We start from the raw sequence: 17,588 nt of genomic DNA, 5'->3' as shown, positions 1-17,588 counted from the left end.
CATTTTTCATTTTAATTTCTTTTTTAGTTTAAATGATTAAATTTAGTCCCATATTTTTAATATAAATTTATTTGTAACCGCCAGATCTAGGGTAGAAGAATGGGACCTATTATGGGACATACAATGCATTACAGACGAGATCATTATGCTTCGGATGGTTGATTATTATGGGACCTATCTAACGGAGAGCTATTGGATCAAATGACAAAGACATTGTTGAGAAAACTTTTCCCGAATGAAATGTTTGTAGATATCTGGATAATACACATTCAGTTCAACGAGCCTAATTCTAATTGTTTTGTTCCGAAGCAAACCACGGGGCCCAACCAATGTGGGAGACATCACAATCCACCCCCCTTCGTGGCCCAGCATCCTCGCTGGCATTCTTTCCTCCAATCGATGTGGGATCGCCTACAAATCCACCCCCCTTTGGAGCCTAGCGTCCTTATTAGCACACCACCTCATGTCTACTCCCTTCAGGGAACAGCGAGAAGGCTGGCACATCGCCCGATGTCTGGCGATACCATTTGTAACGACCCAAATCCACAGCTAGCAGATATTGTCCTCTTTAGAATTTCTTTCGGGCTTCTCCTCAAACGCTACTAGGAGAAGGTTTCCACACCCTATAAATGTTTTTTTTTTTTTTTTTTTTTTTTTACAAAAATTAAAATAAACGAACAGTATAAACCAACACATTATTAAAAACGACTAAAATTATATTTTATAGTAATAGCTATTATTAAAATAACCAAAAAATTATATTTTATTAATGAATTATTTTCTCAATAAGAGATGAATGTTATTATAAAAAAATTAAATTCCACTCCTAAAATTCTAGGACTAAATAGCCATAGATCGAACAGTTTTACACTACCATCATGCCCGGACTATATGGTACTCCAGTGCGCTTGATCCAACTATTACCATGAATAAAGAATGCAGGGGTGAAGTCAAGGGCGTGCTTTGCTGAGATTTGTTTAATTCCCCTCCACTTAACTCGATTCTGCGTTGCTGCACCAGGTCCTCTATTTTCGAACTCTGAGTAAAACAGAGTCTTCAGACCAAAATCGGCTTCCCATGGAAGCCACCCTTCAGGTTGTATCAAGTCGTCGATTTGGCATTGCATGATGATGGTTCTTGAGTATTCCTTCCATGGGCGGCCAAGGTAGGACTTGCTGATATGGCGAACAGGAAAGTACTCAGGGTCGGAAGAGATGACGCAGTTCTGGAGTATGATACCGGTGGGCTCTTTCCTCTCGGTTCGGCCTTGGGCAGTGACAATGCATTGTTGATTCTCTAATGGCTTCCTCACAAAGATCTTACAATTCTGGAACACGACAGCAGCGTTGCCAAAGATGAAGTCGATGGTGCCAGTGATGATGCAATCTCGGTAGAATTGACGGTGGGTGTGGGCGTAGAGAGTATCTTGATAGCCATCCATTCTACAATTGTAGAAGATGGACATGTCGGATTGAACTCGAAGTGCCACGGCCTGATGTTTTTCGGCCCCAGCCGAATTCTCGAAACATAAGTCTTTTCCAATGAAGTTGACCCCATCCACCGCTGTTAAGAATATGAAAACATGTTATCACTTGGTTGAATTCATAAGAATGTGATCATAAACTAAATGCTAACTTACCAACGGTAGCAGTTTTGAACGTGTTTACTCCATCCTTGAAATTCTTGCTACCAGTGATCTTGGTCTTATCCATTCCATCTCCAATCATCATGACATAGGTCATGGATTTGTCAACCAATACTTGCTCTTCATAAACTCCTTCCTTAACATAAATAATAAAGGTTTTATTGCTAAACTTCGGGACCTCTTGAAGAGCTTCAGTGATTGTCGTATACTTTCCACTTCCATCTTTAGCCACTATCAGATCGGCGTTAACGTTAGCACCAGTGGCTTGGAGTAGCCCCCGCCTATCATTGACCCATGATGGCTCTTCCTCATCGTACTCGTCTACTCTAAGTTGTCGCCCAAATGATTGAAGCCCCAATGCACGCCACAAAGAGGTCACAATGGCTGTAACCTCACCCACCATCGACAACCCATTGATGGTCATTTCTCTAGACGTCTTCAACAAATTGGTCATCTTTTCCCCAGTATCACCAGGGACATTCTTGAAGCCATCCAAACAAGTTTCTTGATACGTCAATGCGCCACTCAACCAAAGCCTAATTGTCTCAATATAATTAGAGATTCTATTCACAGTAAAACTATCAGTGACTTTATCAAATGACGTTAAAAGATCGTCAACCGCATGATCAATGAGCTCTTCACACGCATCAACCGCTTGCTTAGCCATTGGGTCAGTAGCTGATTCTTTCAAAGTGGGGGAATTTGCAATGGCCAATTTGAGTTGATCAACGGCATAATGGAATCCTGCCTTGATCAAGTCTCGTGGATCTTTTGAGTCTTTAGTTGCATTCACCAGAACTTTTTCGCAGGTTTCGCGATAAGATGTTGGTTGACACAGAGACTTAACTGCTGCGGTGGACACAACGTCACCCGCCGTACCGCCACCACTAGCATTGCCGTCGACATTGTCGGCCGCCACCGCCACAGCGGCTAGAAACAGAGATGACATCACAAAGGTAGCAATTTTGTTCTTGCACCCACCGCGGTCATATGCCATGTTTATTCTTTTTTTTTTACTTATTTTTTTCCTTTTTTTGTTGGGTAATGGGAAATGGGAAGCTGAATAATTGCTTGATGTCTTCTGTTCAACAATGGACTGTTTTTATAGTTGAAGATTTTAACTAATTTCCGACACTACCGTTAATATAGTTAAAGTTGGAGAATTCTGTACCGGTAATTTTTTTTTTTTTTTAAATAAAATTTTGATTTTTCTCTCTAAATTTAGCTGGTGAGTACTGATTTTTTCTAAATTTAGGATTATATTTGATTAATTTTAGCTAATTTTGTGTTCAGAATCTTCGGTGATTACGTTAATTAATTAAATTAAAATCATTAATTATTAAGTAGAAGTTAATTAAGTCAGATAAAATTAATATATTTATAGCTCGAACAATTTGTTTAATTATACTAATATAATAGCATAAGAACACTACTAATTTTGCTTCAATTTATCTTATGAACTACTCATAGATTGTTCGTCATAAAATTCATCTAATTTTGAAATTTTGAATTGAATTAATTAGAGGGTTTAGAGAGCTTTTTTTTTGTTTAGATGTTTATCCTATGAACTATGTTGTTGGTGGTAAAATTTATCGAATTTCGAATTAGATCAATTAGAAAGAATAGTTTTTTTCAATGGGTTTGAATTGAATTTAAATGAAATCGAGTAGACGAAAGAATTGAATTTTTTTAATCTAATAAGTTCGATGAACAAAAGAAATTGCATAAGTTAGAAAAGAGAAAGAATAAAACTATTCATCTTCCATCAAACTTGGACTCCGCGCACGGTTCCAATTGAATTAATAAAAGAGTGAGAACGAAAATGAAAATGTGATGACTAGGGTAACAATATCTTACAAGATACTTAAATGCAAAACCGGACTGCGATTCTAAATTTAGAAATCACTATATTACTATATTTTATAATTGATTGCAACCAAATCTTTTATAATTTTATTTCTAGTTTCCAACTTCTTTTTTCTTCTTCATTTTGGATCGGAAAATAGAAGAGTTGCATGAATAAAAAATACAAGGGAGGTTCATACTTGTGTAACGAAACCAATATATATAAATAAATAAAAATAAATAATAATAATGGGGGTTGTCGGCAGAGCCGAAAACTCCTGCGAACGCTGGAGTTTTTGCTCGCACACGACCCACAAAGGGCGGCCGAGGGCTGGGATGCCAGAGAACTGGTCCCCGACCTTCAGCCACCCCGAAATGACCTGCAAAGAACGAAAACAGTGAAAAAAAAACGAGAAGGAACTGAAAACCCCGACGGAACTCCGGTGAAGCCGAACCATACGAGATCGACGTCAAAACCTCAATTTTACATCACAAAAGTAATCCCAGAACCCTCTACACACATCAGGAGTAGGTTTTAGACGAATCCCTTATGCTGAACACCGTCGGCAAGGAAGACGAAACGTCGGACTTTCAAACTCCTCCAGATCCAGGAGTGTGAGGTCCATACAAACGAGATCTGTACCAAAAACGGGGTTAGGGTGAAGAAGAGTCTCGGGAATGGAGGAAAAAAGAGGGAAAAAGGACGTCGAGACGACGTTGTCGAGGAGAGAGAAAGGCCGCCGGAAAATCATGCAGGCAGTCGAGCGAAGAGGACGAAGTCCGACCCAAGGGTCGGATCCCGCAACCCGAAACGAACCTAGTTCCCTTAGGTTGGCCCAGATCCTGACGGTTCCCACGGCCCAAACCGCATAAGCCAGCCCGCCTGCACTTTTTTCCTTCACCCGCGAACGGCCCTTCACCCGCAAAACAGCCCATCACCTGTACACGACCCATCACCCGCGTACGACCCGAGACCCGCGAGCAATCCGATAACCCGCGCCTCGACCCGAGACCCCTGCACACTCGTCGCTCTCTGATTGTGCCACGTGGCACGTCTGCAGCGCGGCTCCCCTCGGCTCCAGCAGGTTAATCGGCTCGGCGGTGGCCTCTCGACTCCAGCGTCTTATTCGGCTCGAGAAGCCTATTTCCAGCCTGTTTGACATCGTTTCAACCCTCCCAGACCTAGTTTCGGCCCTGTTTAAGGTAAAATGTTACATTTTAAAGTCGTATTTAACAAATTCAAGTTGAGAAATTAATTATATTTGTGAAACACTAACGAAAGTGACGAATGAACCGATAGAAACCAACCACCAACGGAGGCGTAGAACGTTCACGAGGAGCTAGGAGTTTACGTTATATTCTAAGGAGTACTTCGGCTAAGGCCTACCAAGTAAGTGGCTCACTCGTCGTAGGTTACGCGTTATTTGCTGTATGTTGGCATGTGCCCATGGATTTGCACATGTCATTAAATTGTATGCTAGTTTAATATGCTTAAGTATGAAATCATGTGAACATGTATGTACGCTATGTATGCTGCTTAGTTTGATGTGATAGGTTATGCATGTGACGATATGTGGTCCTTGAATGATTATGGTATGTTTGTATGGAATATGTGAATGTGAACCGCATGAATTGTATGACATGAAACACGGTAAACTGTCTGGAATCATAACCCCGATATAAATGTGTATGAAATGTGAACTGAAAATGCGAATGACATGAAGCATGGAACGTGATAGGGGGACCTCATGCATTGTGTGTGTTCATGCATCTCGGGGATACCCCCATCCCATCACGAGGGTACGGATCCAATGGCAGGACAACGATCGTTATGCATTGCATAGTGCTACCATGACGGTTCTAGTTTTAACGGGTCCCGACATAAGGGGCTCCCGGAGTATGCCCACTGGATAAGGACAGTGACCCAGCGGTGTGTGAACTAGCTGGTGAGCCCATACTCACACGTATGGGCTGTGTGTAGAGTATATGGTACACGTCCACGATTATCTGTTAGGATTGCACCGTAGGGAAAACGAAACGATAGGTCCCATCATTTCATTGCATGTGATTGTTGCATAACCTGAGTCACTTACTGAGTATTCTAGAAATACTCAAGCCTCGTGCTACTTTACTTTTGCAGATAAGGGCAAGGGTCACATACTGAGTATTCTAGAAATACTCAAGCCTCGTGCTACTTTACTTTTGCAGATAAGGGCAAGGCACCCATGTGACAACGACGGCGGCATCGTACACCTCGGGACCGTGGCACATGCATAGAATAGTTGTTTGTTTTTTTCCATTTCGTAGTCTAGGCTGAATTCGGTTTGCATCATTAGTATAGGTTACTATAGGTTGAAATTTTTGCATAATAAACAAACATTCATTTGGTTTTGTCACTTCCCCTTTATTTTCAATAATGTTTTTTTTTTCTAGTCATTTTCTCTTGCACGAGGTAATAAAGGGCGAGAGTACATGGCATTCATGAGTAGGGTCATTCCGCATTTTAAGGTGTAGTAATGACCTTAGATTAAATAGGTAAAATATTAGGGTCGTTACATGTTGTGTTTGAAACAGTGTTAACAAGGAATCCGGGGATTTCCAGATATATTACTCAAAAGGATTGACCCAATACGCCTAGTCGAGATTGGAATTGAGAAAATTCTGTCCCCGTTGTTACAATCATACAATTCATGGGGAGATAAAGAAATAGATCTGTGTCACCCTTTTCCAAATCCTATTTCTTAATTCTAAAATAGGATTTTCGGGATAAGGAATAAACAAACCATGGATAAATCCAAGAGACTCCTTCTTAAATCCAAACGATCTTTTCGTAGGCGTTTGCTCCCGATCCAATTGATTATAAAAACGTGAGTTTAATTAGTCGATTTATTAGTGAACAAGGAAAAATATTATCTAGACCGGTAAATAGATTGACCTTAAAATAGCAACGCTTATCTTTGTTACCTTTTCATAATAATGAGAAACAATTTGAAAGAAGTTTCATAATAATGAAAAACAATTTGAAAGAAGGGCGTCTACTGCTCGAACTATTGGTCTTAGAACCAAGAATAGATAGATAATCCAAACTCAACCGAGAACCACCCTCCCCTTTATTTAGATTTGATTGTCGTGTGTCGTAAGAAAAAAAAAAAAAAAAAGAGAAGAATAATTAATCTTTTTTTTATTGAACATATTTGCTCATTTTAACCACTTTATCATATTTTATCATTTTAAGCATTCCTGGATTCTTTCCAATCTTATTTTATGATCTCATTGGAAATCATATAAAGACAATTCCTATTTAATATTGCGATTTGAGCAAGTATTTTACTATGAAGAAGCAACGGCCTCTTGTACAGATTGTATATGAATCTACTATAACGGTAGTCTACCTTATTATATCAAATTATATAACGGTAGTCTACCTTATTATATCAAATTATATAACTGTAGTCTACCTTATTATATCAAATTATATAACTGTAGTCTACCTTATTATATCAAATTATATAACTGGAAAAACAAAAAGGATTATTAGATTTTAAATTAAGATTAATAATAAATGAAGAATAATCCCAATCATTGTGCTGACTGGCAGATGCCAATGCCTTTGATTCCATCACATCACTACCACGTGTAACTGGCCACGTGTCATCATAATTCAACTCTCCCCCTAATCCTACATGGGTCCCATCTTCTTCTTTTTCTAATTTTTCTTTTTTTAATTTAACTAATTTAAATTGAGAGTTTGGAATAATGAATAAAGAGGAGGATGGCTCACAAGGCTGGCATCGTTCTTTGTTCTTCTTCCCCTTGAACAAAGCTACCACTACTAATCTCATAGAGCCCGTGGCCTATACGGTTAAATAGTTTTACACTACCATCATACCCGGACTATATGGTACTCCAGTGCGCTTGATCCAACTATTACCATGAATAAAGAATGCAGGGGTGAAGTCAAGGGCGTGCTTTGCTGAGATTTGTTTAATTCCCCTCCACTTAACTCGATTCTGTGTTGCTGCACCAGGTCCTCTATTTTCGAACTCTGAGTAAAACAGAGTCTTCAGACCAAAATCGGCTTCCCATGGAAGCCACCCTTCAGGCTGTATCAAGTCGTCGATTTGGCATTGCATGATGATGGTTCTTGAGTATTCCTTCCATGGGCGGCCGAGGTAGGACTTGCTGATATGGCGAACAGGAAAGTACTCAGGGTCAGAAGAGATGACGCAGTTCTGGAGTATGATACCGGTGGGCTCTTTCCTCTCGGTTCGGCCTTGGGCAGTGACAATGCATTGTTGATTCTCTAATGGCTTCCTCACAAAGATCTTACAATTCTGGAACACGACAGCAGCGTTGCCAAAGATGAAGTCGATGGTGCCAGTGATGATGCAATCTCGGTAGAATTGACGGTGGGTGTGGGCGTAGAGAGTATCTTGATAGCCATCCATTCTACAATTGTAGAAGATGGACATGTCGGATTGAACTCGAAGTGCCACGGCCTGATGTTTTTCAGCCCCAGCCGAATTCTCGAAACATAAGTCTTTTCCAATGAAGTTGACCCCATCGACCGCTGTTAAGAATATGAAAACATGTTATCACTTGGTTGAATTCACAAGAATGTGATCATAAACTAAATGCTAACTTACCAACGGTAGCAGTTTTGAATGTGTTTACTCCATCCTTGAAATTCTTGCTACCAGTGATCTTGGTCTTATCCATTCCATCTCCAATCATCATGACATAGGTCATGGATTTGTCAACCAATACTGGCTCTTCATAAACTCCTTCCTTAACATAAATAATAAAGGTTTTATTGCTAAACTTCGGGACCTCTTGAAGAGCTTCAGTGATTGTCGTATACTTTCCACTTCCATCTTTAGCCACTATCAGATCGGCGTTAACGTTAGCGCCAGTGGCTTGGAGTAGCCCTCGCCTATCATTGACCCATGATGGCTCTTCCTCATCGTACTCGTCTACTCTAAGTTGTCGCCCAAATGATTGAAGCCCCAATGCACGCCACAAAGAGGTCACAATGGCTGTAACCTCACCCACCATCGACAACCCATTGATGGTCATTTCTCTAGACGTCTTCAACAAATTGGTCATCTTTTCCCCAGTATCACCAGGGACATTCTTGAAGCCATCCAAACAAGTTTCTTGATACGTCAATGCGCCACTCAACCAAAGCCTAATTGTCTCAATATAATTAGAGATTCTATTCACAGTAAAACTATCAGTGACTTTATCAAATGACGTTAAAAGATCGTCAACCGCATGATCAATGAGCTCTTCGCACGCATCAACCGCTTGCTTAGCCATTGGGTCAGTAGCTGATTCTTTCAAAGTGGGGGAATTTGCAATGGCCAATTTGAGTTGATCAACGGCATAATGGAATCCTGCCTTGATCAAGTCTCGTGGATCTTTTGAGTCTTTGGTTGCATTCACCAGAACTTTTTCGCAGGTTTCGCGATAAGATGTCGGTTGACACAGAGACTTAACTGCTGCGGTGGACACAACGTCCCCTGCCGTGCCGCCACCACTAGCATTGTCGTCGACATTGTCGGCCGCCACCGCCACAGCGGCTAGAAACAGAGATGACATCACAAAGGTAGCAATTTTGTTCTTGCACCCACCGCGGTCATATGCCATGTTTATTCTTTTTTTTTACTTATTTTTTTCCTTTTTTTGTTGGGTAATGGGAAATGGGAAGCTGAATAATTGCTTGATGTCTTCTGTTCAACAATGGACTGTTTTTATAGTTGAAGATTTTAACTAATTTCCGACATTACCGTTAATATAGTTAAAGTTGGAGCATTCTGTACCGGTATTTTTTTTTTAAATAAAATTTTGATTTTTCTTTATCTAAATTTATCTGGTGGGTACTGATTTTTTCTAAAATTAGGATTATATTTAATTAATTTTAGCTAATTTGGTGTTTAGAATCTTCCGTGATTATGTTAAGTTTATTAAATTAAGTCATTTTTTAATAATCATTAATTATTCAATAGTTAATTAACTCAGATAAAATTAATATATTTATAGCTCGAACAATTGTGCTTAATATCAATAGCACAAGAACACTACTAGTTGTTCGTTATAAAATTCATCTAATTTTGAAATTTTGAATTGGATTAATTAGAGGGTTAGAGAGCTTTTTTTCATTTAGGTGTTTATCCTATGAACTATGTTGTTGGTTATAAAATTTATCGAATTTCGAATTAGATTAATTAGAAAGAACGGTTTTTTTCAATGGGTTTGAATTGAATTTAAATGAAATCGAGTAGACGAAAGAATTGAATTTTTTTAATATGATAAGTTCGAGGAACAAAAGAAATTGCATATGGTCCCGAAAATAACAGATTTTTTTAAGTGCCCTAAATTTCTAAGCTTTGAATGTCCATTTGAAAGGCACAACTATGGGATGGGTCAATTCTTGTAGGGTATACCCATATTTTCATTGGTGGAGGGTCTCATGATTCTCTTGCTTTATTCCAATCTCCTACGCTAAAACGAGACTCAAATCTTATGATTTAAATCGAACGACTTAATAGTTTTGCTTGAAGAGCCTCAACTCGTAAGATATCAACATCAACGAAGACCATCTAACCTAATTTGGAGAAATCGTTATCTAAACGTACTTGACAAACATATGATTACATAGATTAATGAAAAAACGTAGTTAATATAAGATAATTTAATCCAATATATGAATTGGACTTAAATTGTTGTAATTTAATCCAATTTCAATTTCTAGGATATACCAAATATGTCGGCCAATTTTGCTTTGTTTTTTTTTTTTTATTATTTAATGATGCATATGATGTTGTTTTAAATTAATTGATTGAATGCATAAGATATGTCATTTATGTTAAAATCCCACCATAGTTAAGCATAATCATGCATTTGATTTATTTTTAGTATAAACGTTATATTTGGAAAATTTTGATTAAGTTGCTCCTAAATAGAATTAAGATGATTTCGTAATAAGCATGTATTTTCCATGTACATTTTAGTATAATTGTTAGGATTAAAAACCGTTTAATTCACTGATGTTCATTGATCTAGTAATTAATAGTTAATTAAAGATTAATGAATTTTTAAGTAAAAATTGACTGTAAGGGAACTCTGTCTAAGGAAGGTTCTGGCTAGGCTGAAGTATTTAAGGTGACAAAATGGAACACCTCTACATGTGAACTCACGTGTGTTGGGTTTTATGTCCTAAAACTCATAGTTTGTAAACAAAAACATATTCTATTTTCAATAAAGTTATTATTGTTGTTTATTCAGTAAAAATTGTTATTGAATAAAGTGAACTTTACCATCATTAATCTAAATTCAATAAATTAAGAACACTCTGGCTATAGTATGATTACTTGAACTATATGTAGAGACATAAGAGTGGATCAAGTTCAAGTATATAGTCAAAATGATCTATAGTATAAGGATAAAGCTGAGTACCTTATTCTGGGCACACTATGGATGCGGCCCACTTTTGTATATGATATAAACAATGTGATCACTAAATTGTACATGTGAAGACATGTGAGTGGGGCGTCCTATGCAATGAGTATTGCATAAGATCGGACCATGAAGAAAACAACTCTTACTTTATAATGTCGTTTATTGTTGAGACTGATTTTCTTTTCATTCGATAACCTAGGTAACTCGGTTTTAATCCTGAGCTAACCATGAACTCCTATTTATTCGGAATTATCCTTAGATTTGCATGGGTGAGAGTGGCTCTACTTCGCCGACTCAATAGGCCTCCCATTTCAGGGGTAAGACTGGGTGAATGGCTGGGGACGTCGGGTGCAAGATGGAATTCCCTCCTACCCACTTTTAGGGATAGAAGAGAGGTAGTTCCCTTAAGCACTGACTCCAGGTCTTGAACAAGGGCCCCATCCTCTCATTGGCCTGAGAGGGATTCGGTTTACTGGTTGAACCACAAACCAATTGTTCATTAGAGGATCAGTGAGACATAAAGAACAAGAAGTAACTTTAGGGGTAAAACGGTAAATTGACCCAGCTCTAGTTACAAACAACCTGTGAAGGATCGACTTACTAATTATGGTTATATCAAATGGACAGAAATATATCTATAGTGAGGGAAGTGCAACTACTAGGCTATAGTGGAGTGTCCTAGTAGTTAACGAATGTTGGTTAACCAGGTTAATGAGTTTAACCGGTTAATCTTGGATCGTTAGAGCCCATGATCTATAAGTCCATTAGGTCCCTCTACTAGCTCATATCGGACTAAACCATAGAATAGTGTGATGAGTGAGTTCGAAGTGTTCGAATTTAAATTAGGGAATATGCGCTACATATATACGATATATTTAACCGCATTTTTTGTTTTATTTACGAATTAAACAAAAAGAGAGAATCTGAAATATTTAAATAAGATTTAAATATCTTAATCAATTATGTGTGGGAATTGATTGAGATTGACTTTTGAATTAATATTAAATATTAATTAAATAGTTTAATTAATCATTTAATGTTACTCTAATTTGAAATTAATTATTAAATTAATTGTTGAATTAGAATGAGGAAAGTCAAAATGTTGACTTCATTTAATGAAAAAATCCATACGGGTGGAAGTTTGAGGTGTCAAAATTTGGTTTAACCAAACTTGCATGCTTGCCAAATAAACCCCACAAGTTTGGTCACTCACCGAATTCCACAATCCCGTTCTAAGGTCGGAGGATAGTGGAGAAGACTCTAGTGGTGGTTCGAAACCGGTTCGTGAAGACACTAGTAGCGGGGGACATTAAGATGTTAAGTAAAAATTGTTACTAAATGCTGAACATGGTGTTTTTAGTAACCACGAGAAAAATTTAATTTCTCAAACTTTATTATATTAAATAATTCATATAGCATGAGTTACTTTGAAATATTAAAATTTATATTTTCAAAATTATTTGAAAATATGTTCGGCTCAAATTAATCAAATTAAGTAAGTATGTGTTAAAATGTTAACACTTACTATATTACGAAACATTGATATATTCATGATTAGAGAATCAAGAATAAGAGGACAAATTGTTTTCTCCAAAAGATGATATACTTGTTTTGGCAATTCATTTGGTAATATGTCAAATTGAATAAAATGAAAAGACTTAGTAAAAATTAATTCTCTAAACGTTGGAGTTAATTACTTTACATGTCTATAGATCTCGCTTTTCATGCAACATAATCATCGGGCTTTTATTGAACAAGGCTGGAAGATCAAAGAGCGTTTTGGGCTGCTGCATTCTGACCCAAGTGGTCTGATGAATGCAGGAGTCAAAGAATATTGTTAATATTTTATATGTGATTGATGATTATTTAATATATAAGTATCTTTACCAAATGTAACTTTTTTTGAAAAGTTAAAGAAAAAATGAGACTAAAGTTAAATCCATTTTGGTAAATCTATCAAGACATTATGATCCGATCATAATGAATGGTACGAGAACATTGTGTACAAAAATTAGTTGATAGAAAGTAGAATTGATTTCCAACTCTAAGCACAATACAATTTTATAAAATTGTGATGTAGGAGGAGAAAACGAGACTATATTAGATATAGTCACGTATTAAAAAAAAAAAATTATACGCTATTACTCAGCTATTTCCTCTGATTTCTCGGGATTTTGGGTAATTTTTTGCTATCTCTCTCTTGATATGTATACGTACGCAATATCTTCAAGTAGCAGAGTGAATTTGAGACGGGATATCTTAGTAAATTGAAGAAGTGTTGGGCTCAGGAGTGGCTAGCACCTACCAAGGTGAGTGAGCTAAGATCGTTTTTAGGGCTCGTGAATTTAGCTTTACCTCGTTCAATCTGTCTCATTCATCTTTCGTCTCAAAACAAAGAAAAGGATATGCAATAGAGATTGTACAGTGAACATGATTGCCTTCAAAATTGTCTATGAAACAACATTTCAATAATTGTAATCAAGCATAAGACAAATATGTTCAAAATTATGCGATAGTGTAGGCCACTCCTACAGAGAAACAAAATAGTCATTTATTTAATTCTAAATAGAAAACATATTTGTACAATAAATGTAATTTTCTAAAAAAGTTCAAATCGAAGGACATACACCTTTAATAAAGTGAGATAGTGTTAATTAGATAGTTACAAGTGAAGCCCCTAAAAGTTAACCAAAGTTGTTAACAATTTAATTTCACTTTAGAGTCAAATAGCTTGGTGGAGTGTCTCATGATTCTCTTGCTTTATTCCTTTCTCCTACACTAAAACGAGATTCAAATCTAATAATTTGAACCAAACGATATAATAGTTTTGCTGGAAGAGCCTCGACTCATAAGACGCCAACATCAACGAAGACCATCTAACCTAATTTGGAGAAATCGTTACGACAAATAGATATCCTTTCATCTAAAAATTTGATGGTGACATGTTAAATGGAACAGTAAAATTTAAATTTTAAAAAATCAAACTATTTTATTTTTAATTATTTTTGTGAATACTAACCATTTTTAATGTAATAGATTTTCTCGTTAAATATATATATATATATATTCTTATATCTATGGTTTCAATAATCTATACCTAATTAAATAAACTAACAAATATTTGCGGAAAAAAACATTTTTAATTCCTGAATATGGACAATTATATTAGTTTATATAATTAATTAATTATATCATGTCATTTGAATTTAATAGTTAATTTCTTTTATATTTCAAAATTCCAGTTGCCCTCCAAGTTGAATATAACAGTTATCATGTCATAATCACATCTCCAATAATAATAATAAATACAACTAATAATACATTTTTTTAATATAGAAGAAAAAAAATTAATTTAAAATATTTTGAAAAAGAAAACGACCAATGAAAAAGGTACAACAGGCATGTTACGGTGGGTACGTCACCACCAGGACATTGTAAGCTAAAAAAAAAAAGGATTATTAGATTTTAAATTAAAATAAATTAAGATTAATAATAAATGAAGAATAATCCCAATCATTGTGCCGACTGGCAGATGCCAACGCCTTTGATTCCATCACATCACTACCACGTGTAGCTGGCCACGTGTCATCATATTTCAACTCTCCCCCTAATCCTACATGGGTCCCACATTCTTCTTTTTCTATTTTTTTTTTTTTTTTTTTAATTTGGAAAACTCACGGGCAGGAAAAGAGAAAAAGAAAGTAAAGGGTGTGAGGGAATGAATAAAGAGGAGGGTGGCTCACAAGGCTGGCATGGTTCTTTGTTCTTCTTCCCCTTGAACAAAGCTACCTCTACTAATCTCATAGAGCCCGTGGCCTACTTTCTACACTAACCAACAATTTTTGTCACAACTTTGATCGATCCGATCATCTTTTCTATCAGAATCAGAGATTAAAGTTTTGATCAAAATCCCAGAGGAGGAAAAGTTAGTTCCTCAAATGGGCAATCAGGGATGGGTTGATCAGAATAAGAACTAATATCCAAAAAGCATGGGGGGTAGCAGAATCTACGCAAAATGAAAGGAAGAAGCTAAAATGGCATTAAATCCAAAATCAATACAGATATCAAACATGAAGAAACATACCATCTATAGATAGAAAGAAAAGACAAACCCATGGGAGTCTATACAACAATTTTTTTTTTTTTTTTTTTTTTTTTTGTTCTTTTTTGTGGCTATCCTTCTATTTCTTATTTTCAGAACAAGGAATAATAATCATGGGGTAGAGTAGAATACAAATGGTATGAAGGAAGACGATGATGGAGCAAAAAAGGAAGAGAGAATTTAATGAAAATCTGTAAAGAAAAAGGGAGAAGAAAATATGAATTAATGGAGAAGGAAAAGAATGGGGGAATTTTGGAGGACTAAATTAGGAGACAAAACAGTCCTCCTTGGAGAAGAGGTTGAAGAAGGGGAATGATCAGGGAGGGATTTTTAGTGTTTTGAGCACTTACCGACGACGGCTGTAGGTGGTCGGTGGTGGTTCAGTGGGAGTGGCCGTACAAGTCATATGGAGCCCAAAGTGAATCAAGAGGGCAGGGATTCTTTGAGTCCAGTCTCATCCATGGCTTTCCACTACCAGACCAGTGAAGAAGGCTTACTGGACCGGCGTGGAGATTCCTGCAACTTCCTTTCACATTGTCGCCGCCGAGGCCGTGCTGGTTCCACCGGTGTTCAATAGGCGCTACATCACCGGCGAAGACCAAAAGAAACGGTGGGAGAGATCCGAGTTCGTAGATCCGATCGTTTTTCTGAATCTCCATCCATCGTTCTATCCTCTTCGTGTAGCTAGCCCGCCGCCACTTAACCAGATCTATAACCATCACGCCGGTGTTGAAGTAACAAGGTTTTCGGCCAAGAAACGTGCCGGAAAACCGCTTATCCAACCAAAACCGAGAGGTGAAGTACTTTGAGAAGTTTGCGTGACAGTATTCCGGAGCTCCGATGGTTCTGGAACCTAAATTAGTTCTCCAAAGCTTCGAGATATCGTCAACAACGACGAGATCGGAGTCCAAATAAATCACTCTCCGAACACAGGGCTCCAAAAGCTCTGCCAAGTAGTTTCTCGCGTAATTAAGCGGCTGCTCAAGCGCTTGCCTCACCGACGTCGAAATCAGATTCTGAACAATCGCTGGATTGAAATAATAGACCTTAAATTTCAACTGAGGGAAAGCGGATCTAACAACAGCTTCCAGATTAGTCTCAGAAACAAGGAAATGGAAGAACACGCTCTCCGGACAGAGCGAATGCTGCAGAATCGAATTCACAGCGGCGATTGAGCCGCGGAGATACTCAACATCAAGCGTAATCGCAACATGAACCAAACTCGGATCGCAAACACCAAATCTACCAGAAAACTTCGAGTCGCTCGAACTGCATTGCTCCGCATTACGATACGACGGCGACCTACGGAACAGAAACCGAGTGTGCGAATCGGAGAGCGAAAGTGGAACCGACTGCCGGAGATGAAAGTCAAGATGAGAGGATCGAATGGCTTCCGCCGGAGGAAATGATTGAAGAGATGGAGAGAGAATAACCATCAACATAGCGGCAGAGAAGAATCCGGAGAATCTCATAATCCACAACATCTTCACTCCTCGAATCGCTCTTTTCCCCTTCCTCCTCGACTTAAAATCAAACGGATTATTATCCAGATTAGGCGAAATCGAAAAACGGACAAAACCTAGGGTTTCTCTTCTAGAATCAGCCAGAGTTGGAAACGAAAACAGAATCGACGAATCGATCTTCTTGAACATCAAACAGAGAAATGGAATCGAATTTTAAGCCAGTGCATGAGTGAACCAAAGTAGAGAGGAGGATGCCGTGGATACAAACCGGCCTCAGAGAAGAAATAGCCGCAGCAACATTCAGTGGACATGGAAGTAAACAAAACAACAAAGGCAAAGAAGAAAACTCACCGGTGGAAGTTCGCCGGTGAACAGAATGTAGAAAAATCCCCTCCCTCTCGGTGCCGTAAAATGCTCTGTTCTTCGTCCTCCTCCTCCTCGATTTTTCAGATTGGTATCGATTCCCGGGAAGAGGAGAAGGCGAAACACAAAACCAGAGCCACAGACAACTCGCAGCTGTACAACAGAAAGCGGAGGAGAGAGAAAGATAGAAAGAGAGGACTTTTTTTTTTTTTCTTTTTTTTTTTTAATTTCTTTTTTATTTTCAGCTTTTGGATTTCCACCATAGAAAAGCACAACCAGAAAATACAAATCAATAATTTAAAAAATAATAATAATTTGTTTAATTAAATAATTATAGAGAGGTAAAACAATAAAATAAATTAAAATTAGATTATTGTCATTTAAAATAAAAATTTACGTGGGACAGAAAAAAGACAGCTGTCGCTGTCAGTTCAAGGATGAGAGGTGGGACCCACTTGGCCAGATGTACTCGTGTACGTATTCTGCACTCCTTAGCCTTTTTATTTTTTTTCTTTTCGCATCTCTTTAACTAAAAATTAATTATAATATCAAACCTAAGATTAAGTGTTACACTATTTATAAAATTAATAAATATTATTAATCTTAATATAACTTAACTAATAATTAATACAAAAATAATAAATTTACCGGATGTATTTATTATTTGGTCAAAGATTAAATATAAGGACCATTATGGGAAATTAGTACA

At 37.4% G+C, this 17,588-nt stretch overlaps 3 protein-coding genes across 4 annotated transcripts; all 3 read right to left on the bottom strand.

Annotated features, from left to right (window-relative positions):
* Positions 1-745: 745 nt before the first annotated feature.
* On the bottom strand, positions 746-2,693 carry LOC111779254 (pectinesterase-like). Its single transcript, XM_023659369.2, has 2 exons — positions 1,640-2,693; positions 746-1,563 (listed from the first exon to the last, which is right to left on the bottom strand). Exons 1-2 carry the CDS (start codon positions 2,640-2,642, stop codon positions 866-868), a joined length of 1,701 nt encoding a protein of 566 aa, XP_023515137.2. The 5' UTR covers positions 2,643-2,693; the 3' UTR covers positions 746-865.
* A 4,328-nt stretch (positions 2,694-7,021) lies between these two features.
* On the bottom strand, positions 7,022-9,227 carry LOC111778806 (pectinesterase-like). The gene is made up of 2 exons (XM_087118987.1): positions 8,137-9,227; positions 7,022-8,060 (listed from the first exon to the last, which is right to left on the bottom strand). The coding sequence occupies exons 1-2, from the start codon at positions 9,137-9,139 to the stop codon at positions 7,363-7,365; spliced, it is 1,701 nt and encodes a 566-aa protein (XP_086975113.1). The 5' UTR covers positions 9,140-9,227; the 3' UTR covers positions 7,022-7,362.
* Positions 9,228-14,967: 5,740 nt separating this feature from the next.
* LOC111778860 (putative galacturonosyltransferase-like 7) lies at positions 14,968-17,143 on the bottom strand. Of its 2 annotated transcripts, XM_023658851.2 has the most exons (2): positions 16,868-17,143; positions 14,968-16,576 (listed from the first exon to the last, which is right to left on the bottom strand). In XM_023658851.2, exon 2 carries the CDS (start codon positions 16,535-16,537, stop codon positions 15,434-15,436), a length of 1,104 nt encoding a protein of 367 aa, XP_023514619.1. In that variant the 5' UTR covers positions 16,538-16,576; positions 16,868-17,143; the 3' UTR covers positions 14,968-15,433. The 2 variants fall into 2 exon arrangements, with proteins under 2 accessions (XP_023514619.1, XP_023514618.1); XM_023658850.2 differs by having other exon boundaries at positions 14,968-17,141.
* Between the last annotated feature and the right edge of the window lie 445 nt (positions 17,144-17,588).

This window comes from Cucurbita pepo, chromosome 17 (assembly GCF_057944985.1).
Source record: "Cucurbita pepo subsp. pepo isolate OVF chromosome 17, ASM5794498v1, whole genome shotgun sequence".
Lineage (NCBI taxonomy): Eukaryota > Viridiplantae > Streptophyta > Magnoliopsida > Cucurbitales > Cucurbitaceae > Cucurbita > Cucurbita pepo.
This window is presented reverse-complemented; position numbering and strand designations above follow the sequence as displayed.